This window comes from Danio rerio, chromosome 11 (assembly GCF_052040795.2).
Source record: "Danio rerio strain M-AB ecotype USA chromosome 11, GRCz13ab, whole genome shotgun sequence".
Lineage (NCBI taxonomy): Eukaryota > Metazoa > Chordata > Actinopteri > Cypriniformes > Danionidae > Danio > Danio rerio.
In genome coordinates this window covers 17,863,414-17,880,395 of record NC_141031.1, presented here as the reverse complement: position 1 = coordinate 17,880,395, position 16,982 = coordinate 17,863,414, and the positions used below count along the sequence as shown (strand labels likewise).

The 16,982-nt window shown below is 39.5% G+C and overlaps 1 protein-coding gene across 2 annotated transcripts in view; it reads right to left on the bottom strand.

Annotated features, from left to right (window-relative positions):
* cdk5rap1 (CDK5 regulatory subunit associated protein 1) overlaps window positions 1-14,947 on the bottom strand; it is a 205,607-nt gene extending 190,660 nt beyond the window's left edge. The window contains exons 1-2 of one of the 2 annotated variants that reach the window (XM_087272514.1): window positions 14,628-14,947; window positions 13,775-13,878 (exon numbers count right to left, since the gene is read on the bottom strand). In XM_087272514.1, coding sequence (XP_087128640.1) covers window positions 13,775-13,878; window positions 14,628-14,901 — 378 coding nt within the window. In that variant the 5' untranslated portion in view covers window positions 14,902-14,947. 2 annotated transcript variants of the gene reach the window in all.
* Window positions 14,948-16,982: the final 2,035 nt, after the last annotated feature.

The window sequence follows — 16,982 nt, the reverse complement described above, 5'->3', positions numbered from 1 at the left end:
AAAAAGTCTCTTGGAGCCATATCTCAAACCCAACAGGAAGTAGGATATTTTTAACTTCCTGTGGCGAAAAAGTGGCACTTTTGCCATTTTAAGGCATTGTATTTTAACGAACTCCTCCTAGGGATTTTATCTGATAATTACCAAAATTGGGTTTTGTCATCTTAAAGCCTTGGTGATGTTAAATTGCGAAGCTTTAGAGTTTTCATCGATGGGCGTGTCCGTGGCGGGCTCGCAAACTTTGATGATTCGCCACAAAACAGGAAGTCTTTATAACTCTGGCATGCAATATTCGATCTGCCTCAAAATTCACACATTTAATAACAGTCCTGACCTGATCAGGTTTACGTGCCGATATCTAGTTACATTTATAGCGCCACCTGCTGGCCACAGAAAATTACATGTTTGACACTGTAACAAACTCCTTCCACAAACTTTCCCGTATCAGCACCAAAATAGAGTGGTGTCATCTGAAAGCTCTAGCGATGATATATTGTGAAGATCTAGAGTTTTTGCAGAAGGGCGTGTCTGTGGTGGCATGACAAACCTCAACGCTTCGCCATGGAACAGGAATTTCTTATAACTCAACCACACAATCTCTGATCTGCCTGAAACTTCACATGGTTGATAAAAGTCCGCTCCTGAACACATCCACATAACAATATTGAGTCAGTCATAACGCCACCTGCTGACAGGAGGAAGTTTGGCATAAATCTGTGATTTTCTTAGATCTTTTTTTATATATTGGCTTAAATTATTATTTTTGTCTGTTCTCTGTCATCGTAAGGTCACCGGGCGGCGGTGAGCCCGGGTGCGAGGTCCCTATCATCGCTGCTTGCAGCTTTAATTATTATTATTATTATTATTATTATTATTATTATTATTATTCCGCCCCCTATCGGGGCACTTTTGAGGGTCTAAACATGCCCGAAAACTCATGAAAATTTGCACACACACCAAACCCGGTGTAAATAGCAGGTTGATATGGGTCTCGGAAGTGGGCGTGGCAAAATGACTCGACAGCGCCACCTAGAAAAATTAAACGGACGAGCCCCCAATCCAGGAATCACACACATGCACGAAAATTGGCACACACCTCAAACACGCCAAAACATACGAAAAAGTCTCTTGGAGCCATATCTCAAACCCAACAGGAAGTCGGATATTTTTGACTTCCTGCGGCGAAAAAGTGGCGTTTTTGCCATTTCCAAGCGTTGTATTTTAACGAACTCCTCCTAGGGATTTTATCCGATCAACACCAAAATTGGGTTTTGTCATCTAAAGACCTTGGCGATGGTAAATTGCGAAGCTTTAGAGTTTTCTTCGATGGGCGTGTCCGTGGCGGCCTCGCAAACTTTGACAATTCGCCACAAAACAGGAAGTCGTTATAACTCAGGCATGCATCATCCGATCTGCCTCAAAATTCACACGCTTGATAAGAGTCCTGACCTGAACACGTTTACATGCCAATATCCAGATACAGTTATAGCGCCACCTGCTGGCCACAGGAAATGACATGTTTTACACTGTAACAAACTCCTCCCACAAATTCTTTCGAATCAGCACCAAATTTGGGTTGTGTTATCAGAAAGCTCTAGCAATGATAGATTGTGAAGATCTAGAGTTTTCGGAGAGGGGCGTGTCCGTTGCGCCATGACAAACCTCAACGCTTCGCCATGGAAAAGGAAGTCCTCATAACTCAACCACACAAAGTCCGGTCAGCCTGAAACTTCACATGGTTGATAAAAGTCCTCTCCTGAACACATCCCCATAACAATATTGAAGTGGGCGTGGCAAAATAACTCGACAGCGCCACCTAGAAAAATTAAACGGACGAGCCCCTGATCTACGAATCACACACATGCGCGAAAATTGGCATACACCTCAAACACGCCAAAACATACGAAAAAGTCTCTTGGAGCCATATCTCAAACCCAACAGGAAGTCGGATATTTTTAACTTCCTGCTGCAAATAAGTGGCATTTTTGCCATTTCCAGGCGTTGTATCTTAACGAACTCCTCCTAGGGATTTTATGCTATCGACACCAAAATTGAGTTTTGTCATCTAAAGGCCTTGGCGATGTTAAATTGCGGAGCTTTATAGTTTTTGTCGATGGGCGTGTCCGTGGCGGCCCCGCAAACTTTGACGATTCGCCACAAAACCGGAAGTCATTATAACTTAGGCATGCATTATCCGATCTGCCTCAAAATTCACATGTTTAATAAGAGTCCAGACCAGAACACGTTTACATGCCAATATCCAGATACAGTTATAGCGCCACCTGCTGGCCACAGGAAATGTCATGATTTACAGAGTAATAAACTCCTTCCACTATTTTTTTTGTATCAGCACCAAGTTTGGTGGGTTGTTATCTGAAAGCTTAAGTGATGATATATTGTGAAGATCTAGAGTTTTTGCAGAGGGGCGTGTCCGTGGCGGCATGACAAACCACAACACTTTGCCGTGGAACAGGAAGTCCTTATATCTCAACCACACAAAGTCAGATCAGCCTGAATCTTCACATGGCTCATAAAAGTCCTCTTCTGAACACATCCCCAAAACAGTAATGAGTCTGTCATAACGCCACCTGCTGGCAGAAGGTAGATAGGCTTATAACTCAGCCAAACAACATCCGATCTGCCTGAAACTTCACATGGTTGATTAAATTCCATTACTGAAGGCATCTACATGCCAATCTTTAGTCACAGTTATAGCGCCACCTGCTGGCAGTTGGTAGTTTGCTTTATAACTCAACCACACAAAGTCCGATCTGCCTAAAAGTTCACATGGTTGATAAAAGTCCTCTCCTAAACACATCTACATAACAACATTGAGTCTGTCGTAGCGCCACCTGCTGACAAAAGGCAGTTTGGCTTATAACTCAGCTAAACAATGTTCGATCTGCCTGAAACTTCACATGGTTAATAAGATTCCTCTCCTGGTGACATCTACATGCCAATCTTGAGTTACAGTCATAGCGCCACCTGCTGAGAGGAGGAGGTTTGGCATAAATCGGTGATTTTCTCAGATTTTTTAAATATAATGGCTTAAATTAATATTGTTCACTGTTCTCTGTCATCCTGAGGCCACCGGGCGGCGGTGAGCCCGGGTGCGAGGTCCCTATCATCGCTGCTTGCAGCTTTAATTAGGGACCGAGCACCGAAACGGTGCGTAGGCCCTATTGGAATTGCTCCGTTTATTATTATTATTATTATTATTATTATTCTTCTCTCCAATGAATCGCGATTTAGAGGGGTTAAACATGCCCGAAAACTCACGCAACTTTGCACACGCCTTAGAAGTGGCGAAAATTTACGTTTATTATGGGTCTCGGAAGTGGGCGTGGCAAATTGACTCGACAGCGCCACCTAGAAAAATTAAACGGACGAGCCCCCGATCCACGAATTACGCACATGCACGAAAATTGGCACACACCTCAAACATGCCAAAACATACGAAAAAGTCTCTTGGAGCCATATCTCAAACCCAACAGGAAGTCGGATATTTTTAACTTCCTGCGGCGAAAAAGTGGCATTTTTGCCATTTCCAGGCGTTGTATTTTGACGAACTCCTCCTAGGGATTTTATCCGATCGACACCAAAATTGGGTTTTGTCATCTCAAGGCCTTGGCGATGTTAAATTGCGAAGCTTTTGAGTTTTCGTCAATGGGCGTGTCCGTGGCGGCCTCGCAAACTTTGACGATTCGCCACAAAACAGGAAGTCGTTATAACTCAGGCATGCATTATCCGATCTGCCTCAAAATTCACACGCTTGATAAGAGTCCTGACCTGAACACGTTTACATGCCAATATCCAGATACAGTTATAGCGCCACCTGCTGGCCACAGGAAATGACGTTTTACAGAGTAACAAACTCCTCCCACAAATTTTATCGTATCAGCACCAAAGTATGATAGTGTTATCTGAAAGCTCTAGCGTTGATATATTGTGAAGATCTAGAGTTTTCGCAGAGGGGCGTGTCCGTGGCGACATGACAAACCTCAACGCTTCGCCATGGAACAGGAAGGCTATATAACTCAACCACACAATGTCCGATCTGCCTGAAACTTCACATGGTTGATAAAAGTCCTCTCCTGAACACATCCACATAACAATGTTGCAGTGGGCGTGGCAAATAGACTCGACAGCGCCACCTACCAAAATTAATCGGATGAGCCCCTGATATACGAATCACGCACATGCACGAAAATTGGCACACACCTCAAACATGCCAAAACATAGAAAAAAGTCTCTTGGAGCCATAACTCAAACCCAACAGGAAGTCGGATATTTTTAACTACCTGCTGTAAAAAAGTGGCGTTTTTGCCATTTCCAGGCGTTGTATTTTAACGAACTCCTCCTAGGGATTTTATCCGATCAACACCAAAATTTGGTTTTTTCATCTAAAGGCCTTCGCGATGTTAAATTGCGAAGATTTAGAGTTTTTGCAGAGGGGCGTGTCCGTTGTGGCATGACAAACCTCAACGCTTCGCCATGGAACAGGAAGTCCTTCTAACTCAACCACACAATTTCTGATCTGCCTGAAACTTCACACTGTTGATAAAAGTCCTCTTCTGAACACATCTACATGCCAATATTGAGTCACAGTCATAGCGCCACCTGCTGACAGAAGGTACTTAGGCTTATAACTCAGCCAGACAATGTCTGAACAGCTTGAAACTTCACATGGGTAATTAAAATCCACTCCTGAAGACATCTACAAAACAATATTGAGTCACAGTCATAGCGCCACCTGCTGGCAACCAGAAATTTGGCTTACAACTCAGCCAAACAATATTCGATCTGCCTGAAAATTTACATGGTTGATAAGATTCCTTTACTGAAGGCATCTACATAACAATCTTGAGTCACAGTTATAGCGCATCCTGCTGACAAGAGGAAGTTTGGCATAAATCTATGATTTCCTTAGGTTTTTTATATTTATCGGCTTAAATTAATATTGTTCGCTGTTCTCTGTCATCCTGAGACCACCGGGAGGCGGTGAGCCCGGGTGCGAGGTCCCTATCATCGCTGCTTGCAGCTTTAATTATTATTATTATTATTCTTTTCCGGAATGAATCGCGATTTTGAGGGGCTAAACATGCCCGAAAACTCACGGAACTTTGCACACGCCTCAGAAGTGGCGAAAATTTACGTTTATTATGGGTCTCGGAAGTGGGCGTGGCAAAATGACTCGACAGCGCCACCTAGAGAAATTAAACGGACGAGCCCCCGATCCACGAATCACACACATGCACGAAAATTGGCACACACCTCAAACATGCCAAAACATACGAAAAAGTCTCTTGGAGCCATATCTCAAACCCAACAGGAAGTTGGATATTTTTGACTTCCTGCGGCGAAAAAGTGGCGTTTTTGCCATTTCCAGGCGTCGTATTTTAACGAACTCCTCCTAGGGATTTTATCCGATCGACACCAAAATTGGGTTTTGTCATCTAAAGGCCTTGGCGATGTTAAATTGCGAAGCTTTAGAGTTTTCGTCGATGGGCGTGTCCGTGGCGGCCTCGCAAACTTTGACGATTCGCCACAAAACAGGAAGTCGTTATAACTCAGGCATGCATTATCCGATCTGCATCAAAATTCACACGTTTGATAAGAGTCCTGACCTGAACAAGTTTACATAACGATATCCAGATACAGTTATAGCGCCACCTGCTGGCCACAGGAAATGACATGTTTTACATCGTAACAAACTCCTCCCACAAATTTTTTCGTATCAGCACCAAATTTGGGTTGTGTTATCTGAAAGCCCTAGCGATGATATATTGTGAAGATCTAGAGTTTTCGCAGAGGGGCGTGTCCGTGGCGGCATGACAAACCTCAACGCTTCGCCATGGAACAGGAAGTCCTTATAACTCAAGCACACAATGTCCGATCTGCCTGAAACTTCACATGGTTGATAAAAGTCCTCTCCTGAACACATCCTCATAACAATAATGAAGTGGGCGTGGCAAAATGACTCGACAGCGCCACCTATAAAAATTAAACGGACGAGCCTCTGATCTACGAATCACGCACATGCACGAAAATTGGCACACACCTTAAACACACCAAAACATACGAAAAAGTCTCTTGGAGCCATATCTCAAACCCAACAGGAAGTCGGATATTTTTAACTTCCTGTGGCAAATAAGTGGCATTTTTGCCATTTTCAGGCTTTGTATCCAAACGAACTCCTTCTAGGGATTTTTTGCTATCGACACCAAAATTGGGTTTTTTCATCTAAAGGCCTTGGCGATGTTAAATTGCGAAGCTTAAGAGTTTTCATCGATGGGCGTGTCCGTGGTGGCCTCGCAAACTTTAACGATTCACAACAAAACAGGAAGTCGTTAAAACTCAGGCATGCATTATCCGATCTGCCTCAAAATTCACACGTTTGATAAGCGTCCTGACCTGAACAAGTTTACATGCCGATATCCAGATACAGTTATAGCGCCACCTGCTGGCCACAGAAAATTCCATGATTTACAAAGTAATAAACTCCTCCCACAAATTTTTTCATATAAGCACCAAATTTGGTTGGTTGTGTATCTGAAAGCTCATGCGATGATATATTGTGAAGATCTAGAGTTTTCGCAGAGGGGCGTGTCTGTGGTGGCATGACAAACCTCAACGCTTCGCCATGAAAAAGGAAGTCCTTATAACTCAACCACACAATGTATGATCTGCCTGAAACTTTACATGGTTGATTAAATTCCTCTCCTGAAGACATCTAAATGCCAATATTGAGTCAGTCATAGCGCCACCTAGTGACAGAAGGTAGTTTTTCTTATAACTCAGCCACACAATGTCCAATCAGCCTGAAACTTCACAGGGTTGATAAAAGTCCTTTCCTAAACACATCTACATGCCAATATTGAGTCACAGTCATAGCGCCACCTGCTGGCAACAGGTAGTTTGGCTTATAACTCAGCCACACAATGTCCGATCTGCCTGAAACTTCACATGGTTGATAAAAGTCTTCTCCTGAACACATCTACATAACAATATTGAGTCAGTTATAGCGCCACCTGCTGGCAGAAGGTAGTTTGGCTTATAACTCAGCCACACAATGTCAGAACTGCTTGAAACTTCTCATAGTTGATAAAATTATTCTCCTGAAGACATCTACATGACAAAACTGAGTCACAGTCATAGCGCCACCTGCTGACAGGAGGAAGTTTGGCATAAATCTGTGGATTTCTCAGGTTTTTTATATATATCGGCTTAAATTGTTATTGTTTACTGTTCTCTGTCATCCTGAGGCCACCGGGAGGCGGTGAGCACGGGTGCGAGGTCCCTATCATCGCTGCTTGCAGCTTTAATTATTCTTCTTCTTCTTCTTCTTCTTCTTCTTCTTCTTCCGCGGAATGAATCGCGGTTTTGAGGGGCTAAACATGCCCGAAAACTCACGAAACTTTGCACACGCCTCAGAAGTGGCGAAAATTTACGTTTGTTATGGGCTTCGGAAGTGGGCGTGGCAAAATGACTCGACAGCGCCACCTAGAAAAATTAAACGGACGAGCCCCCGATATACGAATCACGCACATGCACGAAAATTGGCACACACCTCAAACATGCCAAAACATACGAAAAAGTCTCTTGGAGCCATATCTCAAACCCAACAGGAAGTCGAATATTTTTAACTTCCTGCGGCGAAAAAGTGGCGTTTTTGCCATTTCCAGGCGTTGTATTTTAACGAACTCCTCCTAGGGATTTTATCCGATCGACACCAAAATTGGGTTTTGTCATCTAAAGGCCTTGGCGATGTTAAATTGCGAAGCTTTAGAGTTTTCATCGATGGGCGTGTCCGTGGCGGCCTCGCAAACTTTGACGATTCACCACAAAAGAGGAAGTCGTTATAACTCAGGCATACATTACCCGATCTGCCTCAAAATCCACACGCTTGATAAGCGTCCTGACCTGAACACGTTTACATGCCAATATCCAGATACAGTTACAGCGCCACCTGCTGGCCACAGGAAATGACATGATTTACGGAGTAACAAACTCCTCCCACAAATTTTATCGTATCAGCACCAAATTTGAGTGGTGTTATCTGAAAGCTCTAGCAATGATATATTGTAGAGATCTAGAGTTTTCGCAGAGGGGTGTGTCCGTGGCGGTATGACAAACCTCAACGCTTCGCCATGGATCAGGAAGTCCTTATAACACAACCACACAATGTCCGATCTGCCTGAAACTTCACATGGTTGATAAACGTCATCTCTTGAACACATCCACATAACAATATTGAAGTGGGCGTGGCAAAATGACTCGACAGCGCCACCTAGAAAAATTAAACGGACGAGCCCCCGAGCTACGAATCACGCACATGCACAAAAATTGGCACACACCTCAAACATGGCAAAACATACGAAAAAGTCTCTTGGAGCCATATCTCAAACCCAACAGGAAGTCGGATATTTTTAACTTCCTGTGGCGAAAAAGTGGCGCTTTTGCCATTTTCAGGTGTTGTATTTTAACGAACTCCTCCTAGGGATTTTATCTGATAAACACCAAAATTGGGTTTTGTCATCTTAAAGCCTTGGTGATGTTAAATTGCGAAGCTTTAGAGTTTTCATCGATGGGCGTGTCCGTGGCGGCCTCGCAAACTTTGATGATTCGCCACAAAACAGGAAGTCTTTATAACTCTGGCATGCAATATTTGATCTGCTTCAAAATTCACACATTTAATAACAGTCCTGACCTGATCAGGTTTACATGCCGATATCCAGTTACAAATATAGCGCCACCTGCTGGCCACAGGAAATGACATGTTTGACACTGTAACAAACTCCTCCCACAAACTTTCCCGTATCAGCACCAAAATAGAGTGGTGTCATCTGAAAGCTCTAGCGATGATATATTGTGAAGATCTAGAGTTTTTGCAGAAGGGCGTGTCTGTGGCGGCATGACAAACCTCAACGCTTCGCCATGGAACAGGAATTTCTTATAACTCAACCACACAATGTCTGATCTGCCTGAAACTTCACATGATTGATAAAAGTCCTCTCCTGAACACATCCACATAACAATATTGAGTTAGTCATAGCGCCACCTGCTGGCAGAAGGTAGTTTGGCTTGTAACTCGGCCACACAATGTCCGATCTGCCTGAAACTTCACATGGTTGATGAAAGTCCTCTCTTGAGCACATCTACATAGTAATATTGAGTCAGAGTCATAGCGTCACCTGCTGGCAGAAGGAATTTTGGCTTGTAACTCGGCCACACAATGTCAGATCTGCCTAAAATGTCACATGGTTGATGAAAGTCCTCTCCTAAACACATGTATATAATAATATTGAGTCTTTAATAGCGCCACCTGCTGGCAGAATATAGTTTGTCTTTAAACACAATTTCCACACAATCTCTGATCTGCCTGAAACTTCAGATGGTTGATAAAAGTCCGCTCCTGAACACATCCACATAACAATATTGAGTCAGTCATAACGCCACCTGCTGGCAGAAGGTAGTTTGGCTTATACCTCAGCCACACAATGTCCCATGTGCCTGAAACTTCACATGGTTGATAAGATTCCTCTCCGGAAGACATCTACATGCCAATCTTAAGTCACAGTTATAGCGCCACCTGCTGACAGGAGGAAGTTTGGCATAAATCTGTGATTTTCTTAGATCTTTTTTTATATATTGGCTTAAATTATTATTGTTCGCTGTTCTGTGTCATCGTAAGGTCACCAGGCAGGGGTGAGCCCGGGTGCGAGGTCCCTATCATCGCTGCTTGCAGCTTTAATTTGTGTTTGTAATTTTATTAGCATCATCATAAGGGTGGTATTGTTTTAAACAATGAAACGTGTTTATGGTGTTGCCTGCTTTTGATGGCACGAGTAGTCTGCAGTTTGCTCTGCCACGTTGCTCTGTTTTGTGTCGGATTGTCATTGTCATCAATGTCTGTGACTGTGACATTGCTACCTTATTTTTTTCTTAACCCTTTAAGTGTAACTAACACCGAATTGCTGTAAACTTGTGCCGCGTACGCCACCCGGAAGGGCAGGCTGCAAAATGCTTGCGTAGCTTTACGCATAGTGCGTAAATAATATTAAACACTTATCGAACTGTCATTATCCTTTTATCGAAAAAATATATATTGTCATAATTATCGTATTATCGCCCAGCCCTAAATTATATCATGATTATCTTAATTTAAATATTACCCAGCCCTACCGGGTAATACTTGGCAGGGATGCACCCATCTAGCACAAGTATTGAGGCTGGGGAATTCCATGATATTGAATGATATTCCTCCGGGTGCTCCAGTTTCCCCCAGTCCAAAGACATGCGGTACAGGTGAATTGGGTAGACTAAACAGGCCGTAATGTATGAGTGTGTGTGTGTGTGTATGTTTCCCAGAGATGGGTTGCAGCTGGAAGGGCATCTGCTGCATAAAAATGTGCTGGATAAGTTGGCGGGTTATTCGGCTGTGGCGACCCCATTTAATAAAGGGACTAAGCCGAGAAGAAAATGAATGAATGATTCTAAGTAATTTACTTAAGACGAAAGCATGCACTATAATTAAAATCTGAACATAGCTACAATGCGTTATATTTCATTTATCATGTGAGAAGAACGAGAAGAGTCAAATTTAAAGAGAATGGGGGACAATTTAGTGTCAAAATGCAATGCAAAAGCACCTCATTTAAAAAAAAAAATCATGTGAGTGATTTAGCAATGCCATGCCACTGACAAGCCAACTGCAGAGAAACAAAACAACCATCCCGGCAACCGTAGTGATCACTTTTTCTGAAGTTTAGCTGTTCTTTTTTGTACTTGATAATAATTTAATGTAAGTTTAGCATTAAATTTAATGTTAATGTGTTCAATGTTAAAAAAAAACAATAATAAATAGGCCTACAAGAGTGTATCTTGTGTGTGTGCGTCTTTTATAACTGAAGCCACTCTCTTCCAAAACCGAAAGTTGCTTCATCTGTCTGGCAACATTTTGGCTTTTAATCGAATGAAAAGTTAATTTAGATGAGCCAATATTTAAAAATTGCAGTAAAATAACTGTGATGTGCAACCACACATCGACTCTGAGGTCTGATCTCATCTCTCTCTCTCGCTGTCATCCAGACATCAATACGTAGATGCCACACAAGTCAATTCGCAAAACTAAGGCTGGTACCTGACAGAATAGCTGCGAAATCTGTCAAAATACACCACTGAAATTAACAGGCATAAATGTCTTTGAGCCATAACGTCTATCTGTAGGATATCTGTAAAAAATGTAATCAGAGCTAATGTTCTGTAGAAGTTGTGTAGCCTAACAATTACAATAATTCTAATAAAATGAAAACCATTTTTCGTTTGATAAAAATATACAAAAACAAAAAATTTATCAAAGGGTGGCTAGTTTGTATTAATGTGTTTTAATATTAATAAAAATATGCTTAGCCTGTTTAAGCTTAACGGTTATATATGCTGCCAATAGGCGAGCCATTCAAAAAATATTTTACTGTGTAGTGGGTTATAATGTATATATCATAATATATACATTAAAAGTGCTAGCTTGTTTAACTATAATTATTATGCAAGGACAATATTTCATATTTGGTTTATTCTTCAGTAGCCTATAGATTCGTTAATAAAATATTCTATAAAAAGTTTGTTTATAAGGACTAAGCTATTAATATATAACACATTAGGCAAATTAATACATTAAGACACTGAAGTCAGGTAGGACAACAAAAGACAATCAAAGTATGTTCCCCCTGTTGGCAAAGGTAACCAAAAAGTATCTTTGAGTGTGCGCAACAAGCTGCGCATCCGAGTGAGTATTCAGCACGATGGGGAATATAGTGAGCCCCACAAGATCCCACCTTAAACCAGAGATGGTCAACATGTTGGGTTTCCTGGCAAAGAACATGTAGACTGCACTGTTAATAAATGCCAATTTACAGTGTTTTTGTTTATTTGTTTATTTATTTTTTTAAAGACTGCAGACCTGTCATTTTTGTAGCCTAATGTCATTTTGGAGTTTTTTTATATTTGTTTCTTGTTCATTCGTTTAATCTTATTTAAAAGTTGTGCTATTTAATTAATTATCTCTTTATTTTATTTTCTTATTCATTTTAAAAACATTCTAACATAGGCTATGTAATAAACATTCTATGGTTGTCATTTGTTTGGTTCTAATTTCCAGTTTTTTCAGGCTGTAGCATTGTTGTGTTTTTTTTTCTGTTATGTTAATAAAAGTTCTGTTTTTAATACTAGTTTTTCTTTTTGTTTTTTATTTTTTTGTAGTTTTGTTGTCGTCCATTCAAACAATTAATGCCGAAATGCCAATTTCCACAAAACTGAAAGTAAAAATATATTACACACACATTAATAAGCTATTTAAAAGCAGAAAAAAAGACGAAACCCCCACCCCCACGGTGATACCAATATTACTGGTATTTTCACATGTCAATAAACCAGTGGGGAAATTTTCTCATTGTCACAACCCTATGAAAAAAGGTTTGGCTATAGCAGCCTGGTATGCTGACCCTGTGAAGCTCCAGAGTCATGACAAACAGTTTTGGTGGAAACATGACAGCAGAGGTGCACATTTAATTCAACAGTGAGTTGGGCAGCAGTGGTTTAACATTTTTTTTTTGTTTGTTTTATTTTGTTTTTTTGCATACAATACGTGCTAGCACCTAGTAATTGTGTGAATCACATTATGGTTTTTTAAGTCACGGATTGGAGCATTTTTCGGATCAGTTAAAAAGGGGAGGAGACAAATATAATTTGCCTTCTATTTATTACAAAAACAGTACTAGAAGTATCAGTACTAGATGGATCATTTTTGAATAACTATACAGTGGCATATTTTTGATGGCTGGTTGTCGCCACTTATTGACAAAATAATGTTAAAGAAAAAAACTTTCATTTTTGAGCATCAAGATCATGATCCGTTAAACTCCTAGAACCTAGACATCACTTTTAGACCGCTTCCTCTTTTGCCCACAATTACTTTTCTTTTGGATGTGGTTCGTCCTACTTAGTGGTATGCTGACATTAATCTGGATACCATGGCTCTTGATTAGTGTTGTCTTGATACTGAATTTCCATACCGATCGGTACTAAAATTTTAAAAACCTCAATTTCTTGCAAACAAATGAGTGCTGTTTAGTTCCAGTATTATGACAACACTACTCTTGATACATCACAAAGACATGCTCTCTTGGACACATGCACCAGCAAGATTCGTACCAACAATTTGTCCTCTTTTAACTAATGTCACCCATAATATTGTGTGCACTGCAATAGTTTAAGCAAAACTGTGTTATTACTCTGCTAATTAAACCTTCAAACACTGTTCTTACAGGTAGAATGTGCAATCAATGAAGACTGGCCACCAGGCTGGTCAAATTTAGCTATGAATCCTCCAACACTAAATTGGCTACTGTTTCAGTTTCATTGTCCAACCCCTATATATACACACACTTACATAGAAACATACATACATGCACTGTAATATAGATTTTTAATAACATAAAAAGTAATAATTAAAAGGTTACTTTTCATTCAACCTGTAAATAGTATCTAATTATATGTAGGGTTCTTTATGCATGGTCAAAAGTCCCTGATTATTGCCAACGCATGTAATTAATTGTTCTTGAATTATTTAATACGTTTAGAATAAATTTTAGCATGAAAGTTGATGAGTCATGATTTTTGTTTGAAAAACATCTATCTTTTCATCTTGCAAAACAGGTTAAATAATAGCACCATGGGTATATATAGAAACATTTATAATTTTTGCTGAAAAAAGTACCTTTTGAAGCTCAAGCGTCCTTGAGTATCCTGCTTTTTGTAGAATGGACCAAGCAATTTCAGTGTCATTGGTATTCATCTGACAGCCATATGTTTCAAAATATACTGCAAGACATTTCACATGTCAACATTTGAATCATATACTGCAAACCAAAAAAGTTATTATACTACAACTGCACAATATATCGTTTCAGCATCAATATGGAACTGTGATCATTCACAATAGTCACATCGCAGGATATGCAATGTCTGGTTTGTTTTATAATTTATCGTTTGTATGTATTTCTGAGGTTTGTGTGACTGAATGAGGATTTTAAAAGAATTAAGTATCATGTTTTTTAAATACTGTGAGACCTTGAAAACAATACAACATGGTTAATTTCAACTGTATATATTTTTTTCTTGTTTTGTATTTATCTATGCTTGTAGGTTGTTTTAAATTTCATGCTGAAGCACTCCTACTAAATATGATAGAAATATGTGATAAGCAGATATATTCAAGTCATCAGTTGAAATTGTATTCATATCGAAATATATATCACAGTATAAAAATATTGCAATGTTACATTTTTCCAATATAATACAGCCCTAATTTAAAAATACACAAAACCCCTAATACTGATTAATGTCATTTTCTAATAATTAAAATAACATACTAACAAACACATCATGCATACATACACAACACCTTATTTTTTATATAACAATACTGATTTAGTTGTCAGACATAATGCAAAAAAAAAGTGATACAAAATATTTGGTGGTGTAGTTTTATGATTATTTCGTTTGACAACAAATAAAAATGATTTCCATTAGTACTATCATGTCTATCCACTGAAAAAAAAAAATCTGACCTTTCCGTGAATGGTCTGACATGTTTTTAGGAATATAGTGCTCCTCATATTCCTCACTGCCGTCAAAATCGCTTTTATCAGAACTCATGATGAAATCCTGAAAACTGGGACCATTTGTTAGTTTACTTTTTAGCTGCATGATTCTGCTGAGACCAGTACCGTGAGAACTGGACTCAGTGCAGTAATATCGGTGATATATATCTCTACAAATTCGTGGAGACAAACATTTTCTAAAGATGCATCTAATGAGTTTGAAAGTACTAATTCTGTTCATGTCTCACAGCCAGGTTACTTTTCTCTTTCTTTTCTTCTTCTTCTTCTTCTTCCGTTTTTGGCGGATCACACTTGATCTCGTGCATTATCGCCACCTACCTGTAACGTTAATCCAGGGACTCTACACCACAGCAAAGAGGAGAAGCTCGCTGTTTCATAATTCCAAGAACGCTGAGAACGGACTTGCGTACTTGTGGAGTGGAGACCGGTCTTGCCAGGTGTCCTCGGAAGAACGAAGTCTGGAGACCACGAGAACATAAAATGTGTCCTTTGAAAAATGGCATGCTGCGTTCTTCCTGATGGTCACGTGACCCTTAGGTGTTTTTAATAGTACATAATTTAAACATTACATCATTCATACAACGACTTATTAATAATAACAATTGTTTTCCCCTTTTTCAATATATATACTATGCATAAAGACTTTACAAATATATGTTGCACAATATAAATAAAAAGTGATGTCCTGATACAACATTTTGTATCCGATATCAGCACAAATCTTGAATACTCTACTTTTCTTTATTTCGTTGAGTCGTATATGAACAGCTAGATCAAACTGAGAACAAAAGTCAGCAACAGTAAGTATGGAAATAAACAACCAATTTATTAACTATTGGTTGCATAAATGTGAACCTTTCACATAAGAATATATAAAATGAATTAAAGAATAAATATTAAGACCGTGAAAAATATCTTAATTGAATAAACAAAATATATATTTTTAAAGTGCAAAATTCTAATTAAAGGTCACTTCAGTTACTTTTTACCATCAGCAAATGGTAGAGACAGCTGAGAGCAGGATCATAAGAAAAAATACTGTTAACTGACCAACTGCTAAAGGTTGAGTGTCTAAAGTTTCAATTTCACACACAGCTTCTTGATGAATTTGTGATCCAGTTTTGAGCTGAAAAATATCTTTTACACAGGGGAGCAGAAATAGAGTTATTGTTATATTAATAAAAATGTGCAGTATATGGTTAGTACAAACATTTACATGATGAGATCAGATATTTAATCTGTGTTTGTATCATAAGAAGATTATGGCTGTATTAATGTTCCCAAACAAAACATTATTAATTTTATAATAATATATATTGCACATATTATCTTTAACATAAATATATTTGCAGTAGCTGGATTGAAACACCTTTTCTCCACAGCACATACAATAATGAGAATTTAAAGAATAATTTTATTGCAATTTATTTGCATAAGATATTGCACAGATTCCACCCCACTGCCCACATGGGAAGAGTAGACAATGTAAAGACAGACAGAAGTGCAAACTCGTGTGCAAAGCTGACACTGTTTATCAGAGCACTTTATCTTCTGTGCTTTTTAAAGAAGAGTTAAACATGGGAATGCCTCTAATTAAATTTTACTTCTGCCAGAAAGTAATATCATTCTTTCTTTTAAACTGTAATGGCTCTCAGCAACAGAATGATTTCTTATTCTTATTTAATAGACAATTAAAACAACAAAAAGCTTTAGCATTTAACACCTTTTACATGACAGCTATAGAAAACGAAAGCAGAATCTTGGACATGTTAGGCGATTTAGAAATCCTGGCTAAATGCATTTTTAAGTCTCAAATAGAGGACATGTCCAGGAAAAGAGGATGTATTGTCACCCTTAATAATGAGCTGGGTCAGTCTATTTAGTAAAAGGTTTTCTTCGCGTGTCCTCGCACTCATCTTCAAGCGACTACCAAAGTCAGATGTCCAGTGCATCTCTGAAGTCTGAAACAGCAGAACACCCAAGTCTGTGGAGTTTGTCACACACACAGAACCGGGCTGCTGAGGTAAAGTCTTATATGTGGGAAGCGCTGGTGTTGAATTGGGTATCACACTGGATGAACCACGATATGCCATGACCTAATTGTAACGTAAACGTTTTAAATGAGGTTCGCATGGTGTGCGGTTCGTCGCCATTCAGTGCGTTGCTTAGAAGCATTTACAAAACAATGTAACTTAAAGATCGCTTGACGTGAAGTAAATAAACCAGTAGAGATGTGCCGTTGTTGATCGCGTTAGCGTGTGCTACAGTCACAATAGAATACTATCTTAATACACCATAACT